The 17,549-nt window shown below is 37.8% G+C and overlaps 3 protein-coding genes across 7 annotated transcripts; 1 reads left to right on the forward strand and 2 right to left on the reverse strand.

Annotated features, from left to right (window-relative positions):
* Positions 1-678: 678 nt before the first annotated feature.
* Positions 679-4,778, reverse strand: LOC145224993 (uncharacterized). 2 transcript variants are annotated; one of them, XM_080091636.1, is made up of 9 exons: positions 4,707-4,778; positions 4,536-4,630; positions 4,315-4,471; positions 3,417-3,556; positions 3,176-3,243; positions 3,042-3,100; positions 2,276-2,339; positions 1,972-2,024; positions 679-1,508 (listed from the first exon to the last, which is right to left on the reverse strand). In XM_080091636.1, the coding sequence occupies exons 3-9, from the start codon at positions 4,358-4,360 to the stop codon at positions 1,003-1,005; spliced, it is 936 nt and encodes a 311-aa protein (XP_079947762.1). In that variant the 5' UTR covers positions 4,361-4,471; positions 4,536-4,630; positions 4,707-4,778; the 3' UTR covers positions 679-1,002. The 2 variants fall into 2 exon arrangements, with proteins under 2 accessions (XP_079947762.1, XP_079947761.1); XM_080091635.1 differs by having other exon boundaries at positions 3,042-3,103.
* A 4,322-nt stretch (positions 4,779-9,100) lies between these two features.
* Positions 9,101-11,740, reverse strand: LOC145225195 (alanine--glyoxylate aminotransferase 2, mitochondrial-like). The gene is made up of 6 exons (XM_080091875.1): positions 11,553-11,740; positions 11,396-11,489; positions 10,893-11,108; positions 10,563-10,735; positions 10,180-10,420; positions 9,101-9,903 (listed from the first exon to the last, which is right to left on the reverse strand). Exons 1-6 carry the CDS (start codon positions 11,666-11,668, stop codon positions 9,268-9,270), a joined length of 1,476 nt encoding a protein of 491 aa, XP_079948001.1. The 5' UTR covers positions 11,669-11,740; the 3' UTR covers positions 9,101-9,267.
* Positions 11,741-12,554: 814 nt separating this feature from the next.
* Positions 12,555-17,354, forward strand: LOC145223807 (uncharacterized). Of its 4 annotated transcripts, none has more exons than XM_080090195.1 (12): positions 12,555-12,712; positions 12,781-12,988; positions 13,634-13,786; positions 13,887-13,941; positions 14,162-14,244; positions 15,139-15,189; positions 15,260-15,356; positions 15,748-15,783; positions 15,862-15,936; positions 16,333-16,584; positions 16,762-16,836; positions 16,966-17,354. In XM_080090195.1, exons 1-12 carry the CDS (start codon positions 12,681-12,683, stop codon positions 17,166-17,168), a joined length of 1,320 nt encoding a protein of 439 aa, XP_079946321.1. In that variant the 5' UTR covers positions 12,555-12,680; the 3' UTR covers positions 17,169-17,354. The 4 variants fall into 4 exon arrangements, with proteins under 4 accessions (XP_079946321.1, XP_079946318.1, XP_079946319.1 ...); XM_080090193.1 differs by having other exon boundaries at positions 12,599-12,712; positions 15,745-15,783; XM_080090192.1 differs by having other exon boundaries at positions 12,598-12,712; positions 15,745-15,783; positions 16,762-17,354.
* The last annotated feature ends 195 nt before the right edge of the window (positions 17,355-17,549 follow it).

Here is a 17,549-nt window from a genome sequence, read left to right on the forward strand (position 1 = left end):
GCTTTAACAGCGCCCTTGGAGCGTTATACTTGCTGTGTTTAGGAACGAAAAAACATGTCTCGGTCCGTGTTTTTGCTAAAAGGTTTCATTTTGTGCAAGCAATCTATAATCCTTACAAATTTTTAATTTCTTTTGTCGAAAAGGCAAACAATGTAGTGAGCAAAAAACAAACAATGTAGTGTCATCGCAGTTCGTTGGATATTATACGAAGGTAAACTGATATTCCGAAATCAATTCCAACCTTGGATTTGAGGCGCCATATGCTAGTTGTTGACATGTCACACCGTGGCCGCGTGATTTACTTATGTCACAAAACACCTTTCCCCGCATTTGTCAAATCCTGACAAAGGAAAAATTGTTAGCACAGTAATGTAAATGTTTGTGTGCAAAGGAGCTCCAGCTAAAATGCACATGAGAAAGTAAAATTTGTTTATTGACACCAGCAAATTTATAGTTTTTTAATCCATATATCCATTTTTTTGTCAAGTCAATGACAATTTTATTTTTTTGCAAGCATATTGCTTATTGTGTCATGAAAATTGGGTATGTGCGAAAGAAAGATAATGGCTTAGGTTGCTCTAAGTTTCGAATAATTTTGAAAACTAGCATTATCTTACTACTCCTTAACTTTTTATAAGCCATGTGAAAGCAATTTTTTACATGTCTCACTTTTTCAAATCCCAAACGTTTTTTATTTTATTGGGACAAAACAGGTTTCGATAAGACACGTCACAGCAAGCAGACGTATACAGCATAAGAACACGACTGGTAAACAAAAAGTAACTTCGAAGAAAAGTAACAGATAACAACATCAACAAAACAGTAAGGTATGATTTGGGTTGGAATTCTTTGAATCAGTATGATACTTCCACAAGGAACATAAAAACGAATATGATAATGTACAGGTGTGTATTGTTTAGCTCTCGTACATATTTCCTTCACCGTCAGTACAGCTCACTTGAGGCTATTTTGTTAAAAGAAAAAAGTTCGGAGGTTGGTGTTTCACTTAAATATGTACGACCCTGGCTCGCAATCACCAGTCAATCCCAATTCCGGTCTCTGAAAAGGCACGAACTTGCCAATAGTAAAATCGGGATCTTTCAAAAGCGGCAAGTTTTCGTTGACATTCATTTCGACGTTGCGGTCCAATTTGGCGTTTATCATCTGACACGAGACCGCTCTATTCATTATCACCAGTTCAGTTTCTGTTGAATCACTATTAGCCAGCACACTGTAGTTCGGCGTGTTATCAGAATCACAAGACCGTCTCTTTGGATCCAGTGTAGGTTCGTCACGAGGTACTGATGAGTCGGATAAGTTTTCGGATGATGAACTTTCTGTTTGATGACTTGAAGCAGTCACTGGAATTTCAGGCAAAGCTTCATTATCTGCCTGACTTATAGAGGGAGGAACGCTCCCTTTTCTGAAGTGCACAAGTGGTGGATCCTCATCCGAAATGAAGCATTCGCCACTATTTTGCGCAGCGCACGGAGTACTTGTGGGGGATTCTGTTAAAGACGTATTTGTTATTATGGAATCTTCCCTAATAAAAGTAACAAAATATTACAAATATCTTTGGATGAAAGAAATGCCGATTATCACATCATCAAACAGTCTTTCATTGTTTTCTATCACACTAAATAGTGAGTAATCGATTGACACACATAACACTAAAGGAAAAAACACCCATTGTCGATGTTACGACAGTACCAAACTGACTATTTTTCTTTGCCGATAGGGTAATTCCGCTTGCGTCTCACAAGGTGATCAGAAATAAACAATAAGGCTTTCCCAATGGACGGCTTCATCGCCAGTTCCACGTAAAAACGATGTGCAAACAACGCTACACCGTCTGGTTTGCCAGTCGTTGCAGCGCAAATATGACTTTAATGGTGGCAACATTTCATTGTAAAGCGAACATGTATAATATATGTTATGTATTCTGGTACAATCCAAGAAACTAATGCTTACCCCCCGGTGTTGGTTTCGGGATATACGGTTGTGCTTCTGATTCAAAAGACGGTCTAAAAATAAATAAAAACAAGGTACTTATTTACTTGCGACAAGTTGGAGCTTGCCATACAGGTCGCTATAATTGATTTCTCTGCAAACAAATTCTATGCTAGCCCTAGGTTATAACTACCAGCACAAAGCGACTGAACAAAGGCCTGAGTTTCCCTAACAAACGGAGTTTCCCTCACATATTTTAGACTTTATACTATAAGGAAACCGACGGACGTGAATATCTATTGTTTTCGACAAATATAATATTTACTTGTTAAATGGGGGATGAATTTCTGTGGTTGTGGTATCTTCGGTTCGGGTAAATAGACTTCCAACTGAAACAATACATAAAAGTTGTAACTTAAAAAAAAACTTTTGTTACACCGTCAAAACGGCTTCTGCTTTAATCTAACAAACAGTTCCAAGGTGTAATGTCGTTAAAAATCGCCTTCAACGTGCATGAGTGTATACTCCAAGTGAGCCGCAAAAAAACACATATATCCACGCTACATATCAACGATCAAAAATAACAGCAGTGTTTTGCGGGTTATGAGAAACCACATTCTTGACTCTGCTTTAAGAAGCACTACATTGTATGTAGGTCAATCGTGTTGCCCTTAGGCAGAAACTGAAAGTGGATGACCCAAAACCAGATCTCATATTCTAATACAGGTCATGTAAGGTCATTTTAGAGAGGCAACAATAAAACTACATATGTCGGTTTTCAAGGTTTCTGATAATAGGAAAGAAACCACATTGATAAATCATACGTATCGATGTAATGACCGACGCCGAAACGGAAAGAAAACGGTCAGCATAGGAACAGTCTCACAAAATAAATAAATCTGTTAAACCATAGATTTTTCTAACATCTTCTTCTATTTGGACGTTTTATTGCAGTGTATGTTGTTAAAGGTTTGTCTACAGACGCCAACTTTACGTAAATGGATACGTGCGTAGCGTTCATTTTGCACCCATGCGGTGCTGCATAGGCTGAAAAGTCCTATCCAAAGTATACAACTTCACACATCACTTACCAGTTAGGCTAACTTCAAGTTTATCCACTACCTCAGGCTTTCGATCATCTTCATAACTTCTGCTTTAAGTAAAACGGTCGCTTAAATATATAGTATTTGTTTTTTTATAAAAAAATCATAAATATAAATCTAACCGATACGTGTCGCAGTTCTCATTGCCATTTATGTCCTGAAAATTTGGATCGTCTGATATGCTCTTCTTCTGAAATACAACACAAGCGTATAATCGACTAACATAATAGCACATATAACCATGCGTATACTCTGCTACTGTAATTTTGCCTAACGCTTTACAAAACATCGTTTAATACAAATTAGAAGTTTGGTTCAGGCCTTTTTACACTAGTATTTAAAACAAACGTCAATTTTACTCACGATAAATTCAGGTATATCCCCGTATACAAACGATTTAAAGTTTTCATAAAAGTCGTTGAGCTTGTAAGCAATGAAAAACACAGCTGCAGTCAATGCTATTGCCACCGCGATTCCCGCACTGACAATGATCGTCACATTATCTAAATGTAAAAATAAAAATGATGAAATTGGAAGATATTGTGTAAAGGCAAGAAAAGGTTTTTCAACCTCGAAACAATTTCTAGCCTGAGAGTGTCTCCACTTTTTAATAAATCTGATTTATAAAAAAGACTGCATCAAGCCTACTTTTAAATACCGTTTGATTATAGCGTTTTTATTTTTTTATGTAGTACGCTAAATTCGAAAGGAAACAACACATTTTCCTTTTAAGTAAGTGATGCACCAGTTAGAAGAAAACTCGTAGGATCTTTAAAGTTATATTTCACAGCTCTGTTGCCCCATAAACTTTCTTGCTTTGGTATATTGCTTTACTTAGACCAGTGTTTCTCAACCTCTCACTGATCTAGTACCATAGTAGTGCGTACCACCTCAATTTGATTCAAACGGGGGATCAAGAGATGTACCCGTTCGTCCAATACAAGGGTTGATCAGATGGGACCGGATACCACTTGGAAACCCAGATCCAAATTCGAAATGTCGTTTTGCCCGACAAGTCTTCTGTGTCATTTTACAACCGGTCCACAGGTCATACAGCGATAGTGATGGCATAAATGCCGTTCAACCAATACATGCAGTAAGGAGTCAAATAAATCATTGCGGTGGTTTGTCTTTGCGACAGTAGTTTGACTTGTCTTTGCGACAGTAGTTTGAGTGATTATAGCAGAATTTCAAAAAGCTGATCACGTACCACCAGAAGTATGCCTACCACAGGTTGAGAGACATAAACTTATAGGCTTACCTCTCTTCGTAGTGACTTGTAGATAATCAATGCCACTCGTTGGCATGATTACTGTCACATCGTTCACCTTGTAAAGTCCAAACACGCAGTATTTTGTTGAGGGCTTTAAATGTTGAAAATCGAAGGATTGTATCGCGCGATCTCCGTTGCAATTCGACTAAAACATGGATGATATATTGTTTGTTTAAACTACTTGAAACTTATAACTGTGTTTTATTTACTTGATTTGTTGGTGACGCTGTATCATCTTTATCTTGATCAAATCCATTTTCGACTTTGGGAGCTAAGGTGTCACAGATCTTCGGATCTGTCGATTCTAAACAATGAACATAGACTTGACAGCTTGCAAACGATATAACATGCAGGTGCTTTACTATAGCGGGACAACGTACCGCTTATGTCTTTCACATACACATTAAAGTTCGTGTTCGGAAATTGACAAGTGATTGATGTGTCCTTGGGAAGACGAATGTTCACATCCAACGACGTCGATTGCACACCACTTATTGTAATTTCAGGCTGACTGAATGTGCCTGCGTTGAACAAGATTTAACGTTTTACAATGCAGAAATTTTATTTAACTCCTCTTTTATTTAACACAGAGTTGTAAGTCAGGCCGGATTTTCGGGCCGGATTCGGGCTTAGATTATTTTGAAAAAAAAACCTGATTCAACAGAATTTGAAGAAAATTCAGTGTGAAAAACCACTAAATCTGTCGCTATGTTTTATTTGTTTTATCAAAACAAATGCATTTCGCTATAAAAAGCATCATCAGTTTCTAAAAACAAAATAAAAAGCGGGATAAAAGCAAAAAATACAAAAAACGCACACACCCAGACCAACCACAAAAAGCCTATCCTCTGTCTTACAGGACTGCAAATGCAGACCGGCAGGTATGGCGCTGATTAAAACCACGAAAAAAGGCGAGAAAAAGATAAGGGCGCAATACGAAAAAACAAACACGATTGTAGCAACAAAGCGATTGCAGTCAACGAACCGCAGGAAGGACCATAGCTTGAACATTTATTGTGGCGCCCGTTAAAATTAGCCATTTGTTTTCACAAACGTCCAAATTTTCAGTCCGAGGTTCCTCTACAAAAACCACATTATTCAGTCCGAGGTTCCTCTACAAAACCACTCAACAGAATTTATAATTAACAACTCTACAACGGCTTACTTTTTTCCGTGACACAAAATTTGTCCGTGTTTGCGTATGATGAACAATGACATGTGGTACAGTCGCAGTTCTCAAGGGGAGGGGAATTTTCCATCTGAATTACAGCTCTCAAACGAAAACGGGCTGAAAAGCAAAGTGAGGGTAAAACGGCGACTTGATTTGTATCAAAATTAGCAACTTTTAACGGATACGTTACTTTGTACTGATATTAATGTACATACATGATTTGCATACCAGCGTTTGTACAATCGCTGGTATTATCAACGCTACTCTAAGGTTGTGTGTCGCACTACTGCTACGTTACATTGAGTTTAAACTTTAGTTTTCAATTACACGACATAATATTTTTTTGAGCAGAAATCCTAATTCATGTGTCTACCGCAAAATATGTACGGAAGAGGAGGAAAACATCGAAGTCCTTGCGTAAAGTTCTCCACCTTGCAATCCCGCGAAACCCAACTTGCTTTGGTTGATCCTAAACTTGTGTCACTAAAAAAGCAAATGTCCATTTTCCATTTGTCAGTAGTTTGTTATGAATAAGTTTCGTTTTTTTCTTACCGTGCTTCAAGCTCGTATGAGACATTGCGTTTCATCCACTCCTTGCGCGGACGCCAAGATATCATTGGTTTCAGGTTCACGGCTTTTACTCGCGTCTTTTGCGGACGGTCACCTACGGAGGAAATAACAAGCGTATTGTCTTACCAACAGAAATTGTCAAAGCCACTGAAAATACGTACTTTTTTTCGTGGTAAATTGCAAAAAGGCATTTTTGCTTCTATTGCCTGCCAGGGTATAGAACACTACGAGGCAGTAATTAAAACTAGAATGTAAACCGTTGAAGGTTTCCGTGGTGTTGCACTGTAAACATAAAACCGTTTGCTTTAGAAGAAGAAGTAGTTAGGAAGAAAGTAAAATGTATAGGTTGGCGATGGGTTTATTGCGACAGAAGAATTTATTTCATCAACTTAAATGCGAGAGCAAGCAAAACACAGAAGGTTTTAAATAAGTTTGAATGTAACATTTCTTACCTTCTGATTTTGAAGCTCTTTGGTTTTGTGCCATCGTGAATGTTTGTTTTTCCATAGTGAAAAAGATGCCTGGTTGCATTCGGTTTTACGTTCTACAGTAGATCAGAAAAAGTATTTTTGATGTTACTTTAATTTAGGTCCACAAAATGCACATTTATACGTACTCTTAAGTTTTTCCAAGTTTATTGCGTAGTTGAGCAATTGATTTTCGCATAGAGGGTCATTGAGAGAAATGTTAAACTGTATGAGGTTACTTTGCGAATAGCCGTTTATTTTGGTTAGTATCGGTTTTTCCATACCTGTGAAACATTTTATCAAAAAAGGTCAACATTACTTACATAAATTGTCATTTCCAACAAGGGTTGATAAATGCTGGTGTTACACAGCTTTCAAATATCACTTACTGTATTTTGCTTGTGCTCCTATAAGCGTTGAGGCCAAACTGAGTATAGAAACCAACATTTTGAGACCCATTATTGACTCCTTGAAACTCAGTTAAAGCATTTGCCTTATTGTAGCTGCATCGTGGTGTTAAGTTAGCTGAACCAGTATCGACAATTTATCTAACTGGCTAAAAACACAAAAGCATCCAAACTTAACTATCACGGTTATCAGCATGAAAAATATAACCCAAAAGTGCAATTTTGTTACTAAATGAAAAAAGATTTTCTACCAAAATCATCAAAATCAAACATTTTGTCCAAACTATGTTTAATATTCCTTGCTTTACAAGTCACAACTTATTGTTAAATTGTCGAGGACTTTGTTTGAACAGCAAGTTACTTATTAACCTCTCCGTCAGACTTGGAAACTTTTTGCTGCTCCTCAGCACCCGCATCTGGCCAAAGAATTTTAGCTGTACTTAACAAACTTATTGGGAGAAAGCCGTTTTCATGAAATGTAATATTAGCATGTACGATACCGTAAAATTGATAAACCAGAAAACTAATTAACCGGGAAACTCCAAGAGCCATATATTTTCAGACAACGATTTTTTTCACAAGTTTGAAAAATCCCGTCCTAATCGTCTTATGCTCCGGAAACATCGCACATACGAGCAAGGTCCTCTCCTTGAGGAGACTGCTAAACATAGACACCCCGACCCTGTTTTATAGATGCCGGTTAACAGTTTCATTTTAGACTGTTTGCTTATATTAAAGTCAAATCATCTGCTTTGTTTAATTTATATCTCACTTGGCTTTTATGTTGAGGAAAAAATCTTCAAAATCCAGAGCTAATTCGTAGAATTCGCTGATGCATGGGCGTTCGTGTTAGAGGTAATTTACTTCATTTACTACTTTCATAATTATCGAGTTTGTTGTGTCTCGCTGTGATGAATCACGTTGGGAGCAGGAAAAAATCTTAGGGAATACTGCCTTCGGGAGGTGGGAGGCAGGAAAGCCATTTGAAAAATGTTTGCAAACGTTTATACAGAAGACAAAGCAGCGATTCGTCTTCCCGTGTATGCCTGGAACAAAGCAAAGATTGTTAAGAAGTTTTTTTGTGTGGTTGTTTTTTCCAGGGAATAGGTCCCGATATCAAACGAGCGGTTTTGATTTTGTGGTTTTGGCTCCGTTTGATTTAATATTGCCTTGGTGATTTTGTTTGCTGCCATAACAGATGAAACAAACAGATTTACAGTCATGTTTGAGTCATTCGTTGTCGCGATTGGAAAAAAATAACATGTTGACAGACATGTTGCTAGTCTTATACTGTTGAGTTGTTTACGAATCCAGTCAGTGTTTGCGTGAGGAAGTTGGTGCGGCATTCCTACCCGGTCAAATGTCTTATCTTGATGACAAAAATGCTATGATTTACCTTGATCTATAAAGACTATCGTTTCATCTGCTTAGACCAGTGGTTCCCAAACTGTGGGCCATGGCCCAGTACTATAGGCCACCAAGACATTTCAACGGACCACAGAGCCATTTGAGATTCTACTGTTTTGTTATACAGTAGATATTATGCGCTTTGTTTTGAAAAACGTAATTTTTGCAAAGAATTCCGAATCTTGTTGCCAAGTTTCAGGAGCATGTATCTCATTAAAAATAAATTGCTAGAAACCATTTCGCCTGTTTTTAAGTTTTTTTTTTTTTTTTTGTGCCCAAATTTACAGCACGTGGTGGGCCACGAATCGCTATTAAATAGACATTTGGGCCACAGACCAAAAAAGTTTGGGAAACCCTGGCTTAGACTCACAGTCACAAATCTAACAAAGGTGTCGATTTTAGGACAACAACAAAGAAAACGTCGTTATTGATCAATATGATGCAAGTTATTGTGTTATACCAGAAGTACTGCAGATTTGGTTATTAGGTTATTGTGTGTTGCCACAGTTTTTTATTTCCATTTTTTTCTGCAAATGTAACCTAACCAGTTGCGCAGCCTACACCTAAAAACAATAAAAATTAATAAACAATATCCAAATTACACAAAAAAGGACATTCAAAATCTCTACAGCTTTGTATCACTTGCTGTTTTAGACTATAGACCCTTTATGTGGTAAAGGGGGCATGTTTGAAGACCCAGACGTTTCTGCCCCCGAAAAAAATTACAAAATAAAAGAAAATGCATAAATATGTAAATTACTGAAAAATGATGAATTTGTATTCACTTCAACCACACCATATAACATGAAAAGCGATGATGACAGCTATATTTGCGATTTCATTGAGGAAAATTGTCAGATGCATCGTGTACATTACAAAAACATCTTAGCATCATTACTGGTTTATTTGGTCGTTGCATTTAGATACTTTGTGCATGGTTTTCAAAGGCCTGTTTCATCACAGCAATCGTGAAGTCAACATCATGTTCATTAATGCACATTGGAGGTTTCACTCGTAACACGTTCAAGTTCAACCCGCCTCGGCCCACAATAAGTCCCATATCTTTCATGTCGTTCCAAATCCGGCCGACAGTGGGATTGTCCAGAGGTGCGCGAGTTTCCTTGTCGGCCACCAACTCAATACCCAACATAAGACCTTTACCTCTTACATCACCCACCACCTCGAACTCATCACGAAACTTTGATAACTCTGTAATAAGTTTTGCACCCAAAACTTCACAATTCTTTTGAATGCCTTCCTCCTTGATAACGTCAAGGACCTTGCTAGCCACAGTGCACGAAAGCGGGTTGCCGCCAAATGTGTTCAAGTGGCTGGCGACGGCAAAGGAGCGTGCTACTTCAGGAGTGGTCACAACCGCTCCTATAGGGAAACCATTTCCGATTCCCTTTGCCATTGTGACAACATCGGGCATGACACCGTGACTCTCGAATCCCCACATATGGGAGCCGAGTCGTCCGAAACCAGTTTGGACTTCGTCTGCAACGCACAGCCCGCCCTTTGCTCGAATTTTCTCGTAGGCGCCTTTAAGGAATCCCTAGGAAAAATATTGCTTGAAGAATACCGTCGTAAAATGATTGCTAACCATGTCCCAAAAATTCAATTAGGACTTTGTACATATGTTTCCCCATCGATCAGAACAATTTGATTGTTATTTGTCAAGCAACAAACCAATAAAAAATAAACCAAGTATCAGTCACGTCAGGTATCGATTCGCAACGTATTGCTTTACACGGCCAGTGTATCAACTAAAAAAAAAAAAAAAAAAAGTCCGTGTAAATACTTACATTGCGAATCAATATTCGATCCTCACCTTTGGATACTGCACCGAACCTCCGACTCCTTGAATCGGTTCAGCAAAAAATCCAGCCACATTTTTTCCGACAGTTGTATCCAATACGTCCTGAAGTTGGTCGAGGTAATGCTGTGACGCCTGGCACTCCCCTTCTGCGCATGCGCACTTGCGGTCAGTTTGAGAGAGACTATCTCGGCAGTGGGCGCCACCCCATACGCCTTTGTATGGGTCTGGATTCATTGTGTGGTGAATTCCAAAACTGTAAGTAAACATTTGATACGTTGTTACTAAACCCCAACATTAGAAATTGATGGTTATGAAATGAAATTTTGTGCTTGTAAATACTAATAATTCTTAAATGTGAGTAAAACACTAACTTAGGTTGAAGCTTATGTTCCTACCCGTTAGCGTATCCATGTTTCCATCCGCCGTTCGCCGTTAAACCGATAGTATAGGGACTCGCGCCATGATAGCAATTACGCAGAGCAATTATGTCAAAGGCTTTAGTGTGCTCGCGTATCAACGCCATTGCCAAGTCATTTGCCTCCGAACCGCTGTTTGTAAAAAAGCAAATCTGTGGAGCAGTAGGTGCATAATGGCTTTAACATGGTAACATTTAAAGCGTTTTGCACCCCATAGTACTTCAATAACCCATGACGCTTATTGATAAGACAGTGACATCAGCAAAAAAACATGTTGTTATTACCCGACACATTACTACACGCTTTTACCTTGAGATCCCCAGGCATCAAAGCAGCAAGTTTTTCGGCGTATTCGTACATCGGCGATGTCATGTAGCTTGTGGTCGTATGCCACAGTTTACCCATTTGACTCGTCAAAGCGTCGGTTACTTTGGGGTGACAGTGGCCAACCGATACGGTAACAATTCCAGCAAACATGTCTAAATATCTCCGGCCCTTGTCGTCCCACAGCCACTGCATTTTTCCCTATAAGAGAAACATGTAGAGATTGCTTGTAAATCAGATAGGCTGGACCAGGCGCCAAGTTTACACGAAAAATGAATGTTTGCAACCCTATAACAGGAATGTCATAGCTATTCGATGTGTGGATGCATTTAAAGACATTAAATGGTCAGAAGTCTGAATAATATACACACAATAATACAGTGCATGTTTTACAATTGTTTGCATTTACTAAAACTTCATAGATAACTTAAATGGGTTTTAACCCCAAAAGCTCGATATCTAAGATATTTATTTAAACTGTTATTTACCTCAGTGAGCAGTAACGGTTCGCTATAAACGGGTTTGATAGATGGAGGCATGTGTTTTGAACGAATGTCTTGAATCTTTTTGTACGAGGGACCGCTATGAAACAAACTTGATAAAACGTGAATAAACAGTTACAATCGAATTTGATCGCAAGATTACCTGTAGGTACAAGGATTGTATTGACACTCCGGCAACGTCGGTCGTAACTTTTCGTTGTAAAATCTTGCTGAAGTGGAGTACCTCCTTAATGTAGCGCGTGACATTGACAGCATCATGTTATTGTTTATTGTTAAGCGATCCAAAATGCAAAATTAGCCTACATAAGCTAACCAAACAAATAGCATTAAAACTGCTGCTATGTAACACGATACAACAGAAAAAACTGTAGCAAAGCATCTGACTACGTCCAGTAACACCTGAAATACATATTCATCCACCAAGTCGTTTTGCCTTGGGCTTGTTTGCTTGAAAGTGGAACATGTGTTCAAGCTTTGTGCAATCAAGCATTGGTAAAATTGGGCAGTTGCGGCTGTGAGTCCAATCTATTTCCTAATGTCCAAAGCAGAAATATTACATGTTATTGTTTACGTGCTAACCTAACTGTAGAGAATCTTTGCGACTGGTATTCCGCATTTACCAACTATTATTCTCTGCACACTTGTAGCAGCGATATAATGCTGTTGTACTCTAACTGCGCTTTGTTTGCATTGCGCTAACCGAGCAGTAAACGTTTGCGGTTGGCCTACTTCAAAAGTAGTAGCCTACTGCACAAACAGAACCTTTAGTTTACCTTCGTTGTCACAAAAAGTAACATAACTGCCAACATTTGGCTACTCGCACTTACTTCCCACACAGGAAGCAATTAAAACAAGCACTGCAATGTACAACTTATTTTGAGGATATCCAGCTGCAAAATTTTATTTTATGGATTGCTTTTTCTCAAACTGTTCTAACATTATTTTTCACGGTTCTAACACTAAACTTTATTCTTTTACGGGACAATATTCTCGCAAAACTTTATCATATCTTTAGATGTTTTCAGCAGTCTTGTTCTCCAGAAACGTGGAAATAACGTTTAGCTCATCCGTTTTATATTATCGATTTGTACACTTGTTTCAATTTTCAATTACTTTTAGGCTAGTCAGAAATTCCTCGTGTTGCGGTGTTGTTTGTGAAAAAAAGCGGCTACTTTGGCTTGAGATAAATTATAATTGTTATCTTGTCTTCTTTGTAGTTACGTTGTGAAACTTTTTAGTGCCATTTGCTGTTTTTTCTCGACTTCACAAAATGTCGTATAACGAAAAACCAGATGAAGCGGGGTAAGTACTGCAGTTAAACCATTTTGAAAGTGTATGGTAAATTTATGTTTAACAACAATAACTTTTAGAAAAATGTTTGTGGGTGGAATATCCCGAAACACGAGTGAAGAAGCCCTGCGAGAGTATTTTTCCACTTTTGGTGTTGTCAAAGATTGTGTTTTAATGACTGACAAGGAAACTGGCGACTCGAGAGGTTTTGGATTTGTCACTTTTATGGATCCCAACAATGTGGGAGATGTACTCAAGGCTCGACCTCATACGTTGGACAATAAACAAGTAAGAAAACCAATACCAACTTCGGCATATTTGCGATCCTTATTGTTACCAAATAAAAGTATTGTTATTAAATAAAACTCTAAAACATGCCCACAGTAGAGAGTTCCTTCTCAAGAAATGGGCACATTACTTTCTTCTTTTGCTCCTGAAACAGCGATTTTTAACCTGTGTGGCCACTAAACTTTCACCTTTCCCAGGCAGTAATCACGCCTGGTTGAGTAAGATCTATAAAATTGCTTCGGTTTTTGCTGGTTTGCTAGCGAAGCAATGAAACAATCAGATTTTTTTGTTTGTTTTTGATAGAAAATCGGCTTAAATTACAATTTTGAGTTTCATGAGAAACGAAAATGACGAGAAATAGAGGAACCCTAGCCCACAGTCCACACTATTACCGAGTGAAAGGAAATTTTAAGCATGTTGCTTGTAATTACCAAATAGACCATTATATTTGTGTGATTTAAAATGTTTAGTTTTCAAATGCAAGTTATGTCTCCATTTATAAATTTGTTATGCATTGAAAACAAAGCACTGTATATTCAGTAACAAATATGAGTATACAAGTGTTTCGTTATTTGAATTAATTCAGGCATTCAAGTTGGTGTTAGTGTTGGGTGTACAAATCAATTTAAGTGAAATGATTTTTAGATTGACCCCAAACCCTGCACACCACGACACATTCAGCAACAAAAAAAGAAAAATGCAAGAGAACATCAGCGTGGACACAAGATTTTCCTTGGTGGAATTTCAATGGATACAAAAGAAAATGATGTGAAACAGTATTTTGACCAATACGGAACGGTGTGTGATATTTAGTTGGTGAAAACGTGGTTAATTATGTAAATAGGCTGTCATTGCTTAAAATGTGAAGTTACACAGAATATTTTATCTTTACCCACAGGTGCTGGAAGTGGTATTTGTCGTGAGCAAAACAGACCCAAGCAAACCCCACAAAGGTGTGTAAGCGTTTGAATGCCTTTTTACCGCCCATCAATAACTGGCCTTTTATTTATAAATAACAAGTAGTCCTAAATATATACATATATATATGTTGATTTTATCATAGATTTTCTATTATACAGTAGCCCGTAAATTAAATGTTTGATGCAGTTTAATTAGTTTGTGTGTGTGTGTATTATGGCTCTGTTTGTAAACTGTTAATAATTGCACTGGCAGGGTTTGGTTTCGTCACTTTTGAAGATGAGTCTTCAGTAGAGCAAGCTATTGCCTTACATTATCACACGATCAACAACAAAAAAGTTGGTTCTATTCTGTTTGATGTTCACTCACACAGCACACACATAAACACACAAACATTAACAAAACACAGACCTAGCCTTTTTTGAAGTTAAATTTCAACATCAAAGTAATTGGAGTAGGCAAAAACAACAAGGATAGTAAAAAAGGCCCCTTTAGTTGTTCCAGCACAAAAAATGGGATTCAAGTGTCCATACTGTGGGTGTGTTTAGTTTTGAACAAATTAAATCCTTATAATTGATAGTATTTATGGTTGTACATATATAGATTATCTAACATCATACATTAAAATTTACTGTGGCCATATATTAAAAAATGTTTATCTCCCAAATGTCCTCTACTAAACATAATTCAAGTGATTCAAACTGAAGCGTAACATAGTTCGCAAAAACTCACTGTAGTAAATCAAGATGTTGTAAAAAGTTCTACCTATTTCTAAAAACTAGATATCTAAGACAATTATATAGGCTTAGGAGTAACAAAACATAAGTTTCAATTTAAAACTAGGCACTATCTTATAATATAACTAAGGATTACAATATCATACATATTGCACATAACATATCATAAAATGTCTTCTAAAATTTCAAGTTAAAATATTTTTCTATCAAATCTCTTCTATCCATAACAAAATAAAACACAATATTCTTAACATACATTACAACTTGGCATAGTGTAAGAAATCTACATTTGTAAGTACTATTTCTATTTTTTTAAGTAATAAGACTTGCAGTTGTTATTTACAATTATAATACTTTTTACATCAGCACTATGTTGCATTAGAATATCTAAGTATAATTTGCCTATTTATTTAACTTTCAACTAAGTGGAAAGAAACAGTAGGGTGAAAATAAGAACTAAAACACCAAACTAATTGTTTGCTGTTTGTCATATAGTGCGAAGCCAAAAAGGCTGAATCGAGGGAAAACATGAGTGCCATGAGAGGGGTAAGCATGCCGTCCATTGTTTCTGCATCTATGTGTTCATCAGTATTCAAGGTTTTGTTCTTTTTTACAGCCAAATCAGTACCAAGGCGGCCAAAACCAAATGAACTACAACCAGGGTGGTCCAATGGGTGGAGGTGGTAACATGGGTTACAACCAGGGTGGTCAAGGTAAATATATTTATGGTAACACCTTTCCAGATTTTCTTGCTTTGAGTGGAAACGGTGGTTGGCTAAAGTGGTTCTTAACCTGGGGCTGGAATAATATAATATGACAGTTTTCATAGGGTAGTTACAATATATATTATTTTTTAGTCCATGTTGCTACTGGTAATTTCAGTTTTTAAATAGGGTTAAATAAAATGCATCTGTTGGTAATCCAGGATAATTATAATGAAATAGTTTAGAACCACTGGGCTAAAGTTTGTTAATAAAACTGTACTTGTAGTACTGTACACTGAAATGTGTATGAAGAAGAATTATGAAGATGTAGATATTGAGTTTGCTTTTATAATTCAAACACTGCAATATTGAATAAACAAATACTTCTGTGCTTCAGCAGGTGGAAACTGGATGGGAGGGGGAAATCAAATGATGGGTAAGTCAAAACTAAAATCCTGTTGAAGTGACTGATAGAATAGATATGAGCAGTCTTATATGATCATGTTTTTGCCAGGTGGATATGGTTATGGCAACCAAAATTTCCCTACAGCTTATCCCCAGCAGTACAACAGTGGAAGCCAAAATTATGGTAAATATGCAACCTGTGTAGTGTAAGAGGTAAAATAGTATTAGTAAAAACAAAGCAACATTTATTACACAACATAAACCCATGTCTCGTGAACTCTTGAGCCTGTGGTTTCCAACCTTGATCAATGAATTCCTCACTTAACAAATTTCCGTATCATTCTCATTCCTCACCAATACACTACATAGTAGATTATAAATCATACAAAGACTATTTAAAATTTGGTATTTTATCAAATTCCCAGGATACAATTGCAGAGCTAAAGTGTCTATTTACAAACCACAGGTTTAAATTCAAGTCCCCAGTTGGGAAACACTGCCCTGGGTGGTGGTTTTTAAACTTTAAGCATGGACCCACCACTTAACTTATGGGTTGTATTAAAACTTGTTTCTTTTTCAGGTTATGGATATGGAAACCAGGGTTATGGCCAGCAACAAATGGGCGGAAATATGGGAAGCAACATGGGTGGAAATATGGGAGGCAACATGGGTGGGAATATGGGCAGTGGAAACATGGGAGGCCAAATGGGTGGCAACATGGGTGGAAATATGGGGGGCAACATGCAAGGATACAACAATCCAGCAATGATGGGGGGAGTGCAAAACAACATGGGCAACGCTGGTCAGGGCGGTATGAGACCTCAGGCCCCAGGTTGGTCAATCATTGCTTGATATTAAACTCATGTTTATTACACTGATTTTCCAGTGTGTGTAAAGCCTGTCACTTTTTCTATCTATGTGGAATTTTTCGTGTTGTGGAAATGTGTTTCGTAGTGCTGGGTGTAAGTAGCATGTGAACATTTGACCGAAATATGTTTCCAACTCCTAGGCAACATGGGAAATTACGGAAATAATTACCAGCAAAATCAGTCGGGTTATGGACCTATGCGACATGGCGGTGGCGGTAAGTCCACTATTCCAACATACCAATCGTCAGAGTTTAATTGCATCTTGAGAAGAAATACACATTTGCGTTTATTGCATTGCCGTGACCACGTGCACTATTTGAATGTTTCGTTGTTGTGTTGGGCAGATTATGGCAACATGCAAGGTGGTGGAGCGAACAACATGCTCACTGGCGGTGGCATGGGGGGAAGCGGCAATGCTGCCAACAACATGAACAACCAGAACCAGTCAGTCGGTGGCAACAACGCCGCTAGTGGTGGAGGAGGTGGTTACGGTCCGGCAAAATCTACTGGTTCATCTTCGCAAGGTTATCACCCCTATCGGCGCTAATTGTGCAGCTTGTTTGCCATTTGCTGAACTGAGTGCTGTTGGATGGACTTGCTTTCGTGTCCAATTTTTTTGTTTTAAGGCACCGCTGTCTTCGTATCTGTACATTGTTCACTTTTACGAAAACGTTGCGACACGTGTTATGTTGCAGTCCGCGCGAACTATAAGTAAAATGTCCTTTCGATTTTAGCTCAGTGTTCTTGCTTGAACTATTAATAGCCAAACTGTATGCAAAGAGCAGAAGATTGAGCTAACTTTTTTGTGTATCTAACAGATCACAAACCTCAACGTACCATAACTTTGTTGTAAAACAAAATAAAATCTACGCCGCCAAATCGTAACTATTTATACTAAAGCAAAACTGATAGTTACTAAAACCACTCT

This window comes from Phallusia mammillata, chromosome 4 (assembly GCF_965637545.1).
Source record: "Phallusia mammillata chromosome 4, kaPhaMamm4.hap1.1, whole genome shotgun sequence".
Lineage (NCBI taxonomy): Eukaryota > Metazoa > Chordata > Ascidiacea > Phlebobranchia > Ascidiidae > Phallusia > Phallusia mammillata.

Excerpts from the sequence above, each read along its gene's own strand:
- LOC145224993 (XM_080091635.1), bottom strand. The coding sequence starts at position 4,360 with ATGCCAACGAGTGGCATTGATTATCTACAAGTCACTACGAAGAGAG. Across the intron at positions 3,557-4,314 it reads ACAAGTCACTACGAAGAGAG|ATAATGTGACGATCATTGTC; the intron begins GTAAGCCTATAA and ends TTTTACATTTAG. Across the intron at positions 3,104-3,175 it reads GAGAACTGCGACACGTATCG|CAGAAGTTATGAAGATGATC; the intron begins GTTAGATTTATA and ends TTTTACTTAAAG.
- LOC145223807 (XM_080090192.1), top strand. The coding sequence starts at position 12,681 with ATGTCGTATAACGAAAAACCAGATGAAGCGGG. Across the intron at positions 13,942-14,161 it reads CCCAAGCAAACCCCACAAAG|GGTTTGGTTTCGTCACTTTT; the intron begins GTGTGTAAGCGT and ends TTGCACTGGCAG. Across the intron at positions 14,245-15,138 it reads ACACGATCAACAACAAAAAA|TGCGAAGCCAAAAAGGCTGA; the intron begins GTTGGTTCTATT and ends TTTGTCATATAG.
- LOC145225195 (XM_080091875.1), bottom strand. The coding sequence starts at position 11,668 with ATGATGCTGTCAATGTCACGCGCTACATTAAGGAGGTACTCCACTTCA. Across the intron at positions 11,490-11,552 it reads TACAATCCTTGTACCTACAG|CGGTCCCTCGTACAAAAAGA; the intron begins GTAATCTTGCGA and ends TTTGTTTCATAG. Across the intron at positions 10,736-10,892 it reads TGATGCCTGGGGATCTCAAG|ATTTGCTTTTTTACAAACAG; the intron begins GTAAAAGCGTGT and ends ACTGCTCCACAG.